Source organism: Tripterygium wilfordii, chromosome 8 (assembly GCF_013401445.1).
Source record: "Tripterygium wilfordii isolate XIE 37 chromosome 8, ASM1340144v1, whole genome shotgun sequence".
NCBI classification, from domain to species: domain Eukaryota; kingdom Viridiplantae; phylum Streptophyta; class Magnoliopsida; order Celastrales; family Celastraceae; genus Tripterygium; species Tripterygium wilfordii.
The window spans coordinates 2,472,330-2,478,503 of record NC_052239.1 but is presented as its reverse complement, the minus strand read 5'-3'; the positions used below and the strand labels follow the sequence as shown (position 1 = coordinate 2,478,503).

At 34.7% G+C, this 6,174-nt stretch overlaps 1 protein-coding gene across 4 annotated transcripts; it reads left to right on the top strand.

Moving 5' to 3' along the window:
- Positions 1–3,812: 3,812 nt before the first annotated feature.
- Positions 3,813–4,826, top strand: LOC120004145 (dormancy-associated protein homolog 4-like). Of its 4 annotated transcripts, none has more exons than XM_038853411.1 (3): positions 3,813–4,179; positions 4,308–4,391; positions 4,581–4,826. In XM_038853411.1, the coding sequence occupies exons 1-3, from the start codon at positions 3,906–3,908 to the stop codon at positions 4,586–4,588; spliced, it is 366 nt and encodes a 121-aa protein (XP_038709339.1). In that variant the 5' UTR covers positions 3,813–3,905; the 3' UTR covers positions 4,589–4,826. The 4 variants fall into 4 exon arrangements, with proteins under 4 accessions (XP_038709339.1, XP_038709337.1, XP_038709340.1 ...); XM_038853409.1 differs by having other exon boundaries at positions 4,308–4,410; XM_038853412.1 differs by having other exon boundaries at positions 3,818–4,179; positions 4,311–4,391.
- Positions 4,827–6,174: the final 1,348 nt, after the last annotated feature.

Here is a 6,174-nt window from a genome sequence, read left to right as displayed (position 1 = left end):
GATATTTAGGGTTTTTAATTTCTTCTTCTTTCATTTTCAATTGCATATTTGTATTTGAAGATTACGAGTACTGTGTTATCAAACATTTTACACGGGGTGACAAATCATATTTTAACCGCAGTTATATGAGGAACTTAATATCGCCAACCACCTCTCAGCTTATGTGCGAGGTGATTAAGACATATACTTACCTAACACGCAGAAAAGGGCTATATCTCTATTTTGGCGAGTATAAGAGATTAAGGTAGAAATATTTAAAGTTAACCTTTTTTATATAAAGTGCATAAAGTTAACCTTAGGAATAGTGGAGGGCCTCTTGATTGATTTAACCCTTTTTATCAATAACAGTAGTGTTAGCCGCTAGGTGGCTCATATAGTGGTAGTCCATGAGAGCTCAAATCTCTTAAATGAAATTTTAAAACGTTTTAACTCTCAAAATACATGTTAGATTTTTAAAAAAATTACATATTCAGAATCAGCACATAAAACTATTTCTAATAGCATTCATTGTCAATGAGTTTTATCGGGTAAATCTTAATTACATTGGCCCCGTTTGGAGGAGTATTTTTTGTAGCATTTATACTACTTGCTAGTATAAATGCTACTGCCTTACCAAACGAGTTTTTTTGACACGTAATCCGAGACATTTTTACTCAGCATTTTATGCTACTTTTGACATGCTACTTGTATGAAGCATTTTAGTAGCATTTCACCGTCAAAAGTCAATTTTATCCCCATTAATTTTTTTATTCCGTTTATACCCTCACTTCATGTGTTATTATAAATTAATTAATAAATAAATAAATTTATTGATATTATAAAATATTTATCATTTAATATATGATACTCAGCAAAAATGTTACCAGCAAAAGTTCAACCAAACACCACACAACATTCGAGCAGCATTTCTGCTACTAAAATTCTCCAACATTTCTGCTACCACCATTTCCACTAGTATATCTGCTATTTTCAAAATGCCTTACCAAACTAGGCCATTGTTTTTTTCAATGGAATTTCAAAAACAAATGAATTCAGAACTAAAACAACGAATTTTAAACTGTGCTTTAAAAAACAATAGAATCTATATTAAAACAATCAATTTTGGACAATGAATTATGAGATAAAAGAGTGAAAATAAAACTATTCCATTGATTAAATCAATGAAATAAACCTGGTGGGCTCACATGAGCTACCAAACTAATGATCTACATGTCATTTTCGTAGGCCTTGCCGCCTTGTTGACATATCAAATATAATTTATGTTTTTCTCTTGAAAAAAATATTATGCATCAAAACTAAATTCACAAGTTTAGGGTTTTGAATTTAGCATTGATTAATTTAAATTTCGGGGCGTTTGGTTTATTTTATGTAGGAATTGCACATGTGGGTTTATCAGATTACACATCGTGGCTTCAGAGTTGGCCAACTTGAGTGACAGAAGATAAGTCATTATCACAACAGTAACAAAACACACAAAAAAAAAAAAAAAGAAGACACATAATGAACAACTTAATTTGTGGGGTATATGTATATTGATATATTCCAATGGCCCTGAACAATGAATATATTCAATTCTTCATATATAGTAGAAGGAGATGGAAAACTCGAACTCGTGACCTCTATGAAATATTAAATAAATGAATATCATCTGAGTTAATCGTGAAAACTAAGATTAAGGGCTCAAAGCATTAGATGGAAGGGGGCCCAATACACAGTCCACTATCTAATTATGGACTGTCACAATGGGCCCAGCCCACAGAAATCATTACTTCTTGCCCTCTATTTGCCAACAAACCCCAAGATCCAAGACAACTTGTGAGTTGTGAAAAGTAAATGGACAGTTCAAATCTTGTAGGATTGCATATTTTTTTTGTAGGATTGCATATTTACATATAGCATATGTACACAAGATTTAGTTGTCACAATTATAATGGACAGATAAGGGTCTGCCAGCTACCACCATCTTTGGTAAATGTTAATGGCTGTCATTGCATTGTTGACTTGGTGTGCATATCTTCTGTCATTTTGTCCATTAAAATAACTAAAAGATCATGATTAAATTGTACAACAATCACAGCTTAAACCACAAAGCAGAGGGTTTTTTTTTTTTTTTTTTATTTATAATCGAGAATGATGTCATACAAATTTACCTTTTGAACCCTTGAGTGAGAAATATAATTATATTCTAATACACTACAACTTTTGTTCAAATATCATGCCCTCTTGGGTCTCCATTTTACCTACTTGCATTCGTTTACAGATATAATTGGATTGAATATGAATATCTTAATTTTCACTTTATATCTAAAAGGTCTGCAAGTATGACAATAATGATGGGGACAAGAACAAAGCTATGCGAGACTAAGAAAGTGTGTCAAGTGGGCAAGTTGATCAATAGAACATATAGACAAAAATATATTATAGTGATACATGTTTTTTTCTTTTCGGTGGAACCTACAGCCACTATCCTTTGAATGAGTACTGGACAAATTAATTAGATTTGTGTTCTACCTCATAAATTACGCATGCTAGACAATCTCATTGAAAATGAGCTCATGCTTTGGGAGAGGATTAATGAACTTTGGTAGGAGGGCATGACTAGCATACACCTTACCACCATGTCAATATCATCATTGATACTAAACTCGAGTCACATAATTTTTTCACCTGACAACAGGATAAGTTGAGCCAAAACTCAACGTTTGACAACAATGATATTGCTCTCAATGTGAATCGAACTGATAACTTTTAAAGTACATATCATTTGCACCAAAAAATTTAACCAATATTATACTATATATATATATCACCCCAAGTGATTACTACTCTAGCGGTACACCCCCAACACTTACAAAATTTTATCTCCAAATAGTCATCGGAGGAAGTCCCTTCTTATAGGAAATATAGATCGTCCTAATACTGTTTCTACATCTCTCATTGTAAAACTTGCCAATTACGTATTATACAAAAGAAAAGAGTTAATTGTCTTGTCAACTAGTGATACATGTTTAATAATGGGAATGGAAACCCACCATCCTAATCATCTGACTACAAGGTGGGTCCTCTTGAAACCCTAATTTTCTACATACAGATACAGTTCAACCTTATCTCCATTGACGTGTAAAACTTCACCAATTCATCATCATTGCTTCTACCTCTCCCTACCATCTTGGGCTTGGTTTCTTCGGCTTCACAAGTATTAATTTCCCTCAGCTGGCCAAACACACACACACACATAAATACACATATATATAAATATATATGTGTGTCTATTTTTTATGGAGATAAATAAATAAATTGTCCAATCAACCGCTACGTCTCAACACATTTCGAGGAGAACCATATAACTCTGGGTTCCAATGACAATTCATCCCTAACCATAACCTATCCGTTGATTCTTCAACATCAGTTGATTTGGACCTCCACTTACTTTTACCCAAGCTTCGTTATGGTCATGGATAGATCACCCAAGTTTGGGTGCATAAGCAATGATAATTGTCGTAATAAGACTCGCTTTCGCTACGGTCCCCTTAACCAAGCGATTGCCTATGAACTCATTTTTCAAATAATCAAATAAATAAATAAATACATACATATATATATATATATATCATTTCACTAATAATAAGGTGAATGAAATTTGTGGTAGTCTCAGATATAGTGGTTGTTATTATATATAGTAGATGACCAAAAATAAGTTCAATGGTTCAAAAGAAAGCCATATTAATAGCCGAGCCGTTGTAAGCCATCAAACATAATTATTCAACACTCTTATCGCTTATCCAGCTCTCTATAAAATAAACCCCAACAACAGCATTTCTTTCACATAAAAATAGAATAATAGTAAATCCTGTCTTGTTTGCGTTTCGCTCCCCTTGCTTCCTCTCTCTTTGATCAGTCAATCAATGGGGTTTCTTCATAAGCTATGGGACGAAACGCTAGCCGGACCAGCTCCGGACACCGGCCTTGGCAAGCTACGCAAGTATGATTCTTTCAAACTCCCGCCCTCCTCCACTGCTACCACTACATCTCCTCCCTCTCATCATCGTGATCACAATCATATTGCTGTAACAAGGAGTATTAGTATTATTAGGACTACTTCCAACCTCGCCGTCGATCCGGGTTCGCCGCCTGATTCTCCGGCGGGTTCTGCTGCGACTCCTACAACTCCCATGTCACGTAAGTACTAATTAACATAAACCCCACCCAACCTCACATCTCTTCCATCAATCATATAATACTGAGATTCGTAAGACTGATGTGTAAAGCTTGGTCTTGGTTTTTATTTTATTTATGATATGGTGTAGCAGCTGGGACTCCTCGAGCGGATTTCAAGAGGTTGATGAGGAGAAAATCGCCAGCTGAAGCATTAGAAAGCGCTGAATCAAGAAGTCCGATTATTTACGATTGGTTATCTCCCTTTGTTTGTTGATTATATACTACGTCTATGTCCTTGCATTTAGAATTATTTTTTTTCTTGGCAAGAAAATCAGTTGGAGAGTCGCAAATCAATCTAGAATTGTTGTGGGATTTGCTTAATTCGCAAGCTAATGTGTTGTTGGTTGCAATATTTGTTGCAGGATTGTAATGAGTGCATTGGATTGTTGAGAGAGGAAGTAACGATTTTTGCTTATATCGATCGAAGAACGCCGTCTCGGCATCGTTACACCCTAGTTTTTGTCAATTTTGTTTGTACATATAAGTGTGTGTTTTTCTTCTTTTTTTTTTCAATTTGTGGTTTGTGTTTAGGTTTTTCTACTTGTAAATATCGATGTATTGTGTATATTCTCCTCTTTCAATGAAACTCATCTCAAGCTTGAAAACTAGATCCACCCACTTCTACTCAATGTTTTAAAAAACCGATTATACCGGATTACCAGTTCGACCGGCTGATATATTGGTCTATATACCGGTTGACTGGTATAATTATCTCAAATTAAAGATGACTTATGTTAAATTGTTAATTGTTAATATATCAATATAACATGTTATTAATTGTATTGGCTTATTAGTTATTATTCAACATGTAAAACACTAAAATTATTAATTAAATTGACGGGCGAACAGACCAGTTAAATCGCTTGGAACAATTGCTTGTCCGTGATCCTCATCGGTACAATTCAAAATCCGACATTTAAAATATTGTTTCTACTCTGCAATAATTTGCAAATTGGTGTTGATCGACATTAGGGGTCCGCAAACCCCATCCGTTAAGTTAGTGGGTAAGGGTATGGATACTTTAAATCACATCAATTAACTTGGAAAATGCAGTTTTATTATGTTTTTAAGTCACGATCAAAGAGACCCACACCACTTCAATGGTTGGATTTTTCACATCTTGAACCTCGTAACTAGAGCCTGGAGGTGATCATTGGGCCCGAGTTTCATCGGCCCACCCCACTCATATTTTGGGCGGATCTGGACTCATATCTAATAGGCACATATATTGCGTATTTCAACTTTCAAGATATATAAGCCCGGCCCACCTGACATATTTTTTGCCAGACTTGGTCTTATATATTAGGCTTGTGACTTGGGCTTGAGTTCGAGAGATTCACCAGAAGCCTGGCCCGCCAGACCGGCCCATTAACATGTTAAAATTAAAGCGGATAACCGAAAGTTATAAACCATTGCAAAGTATTTTATGATACACACTTCGATAGTTCAATCATCGAAAGTTTCAAGTTGCTTTACTACATTGTCCCTGTCCTTAAGCCTTAAAAGAGTAGGGGTGGCAAATTTCTGTTCAGTGCAGATGCCCGAATTTGTTTGACCCTGATTAAATTAAGTTTGAACATAAGTTATTTGTCCGAAATTCGGGTCCAAACACAAAATTTTTGTCTAATTTAAAACCGGGTTTGGGTCCAAACACAGGAATCTGATCTGATTTACTCATCCGGACCCTAACTCATATTAGTCATTGTCTGATATACTTGTCCGGATTTAAATCGATCCGGGTTTGATCAATTAAGTACGTCCGAAATCCAATCCCAATTAGAATTCGAACATAAAAATATTTCGTAAACAAGTATTCTTATCCAATCCAAACCCGACAAAAATAAGAAAGAAAAGCTGTAATCCTCTAATTAATTTTTTTAAAAAAATAAGAAATTAAAAAGTCTTCATTAAAGACAAAAATTCCAATCATTCTCCAAATTTAAGTTAAAAAGATAC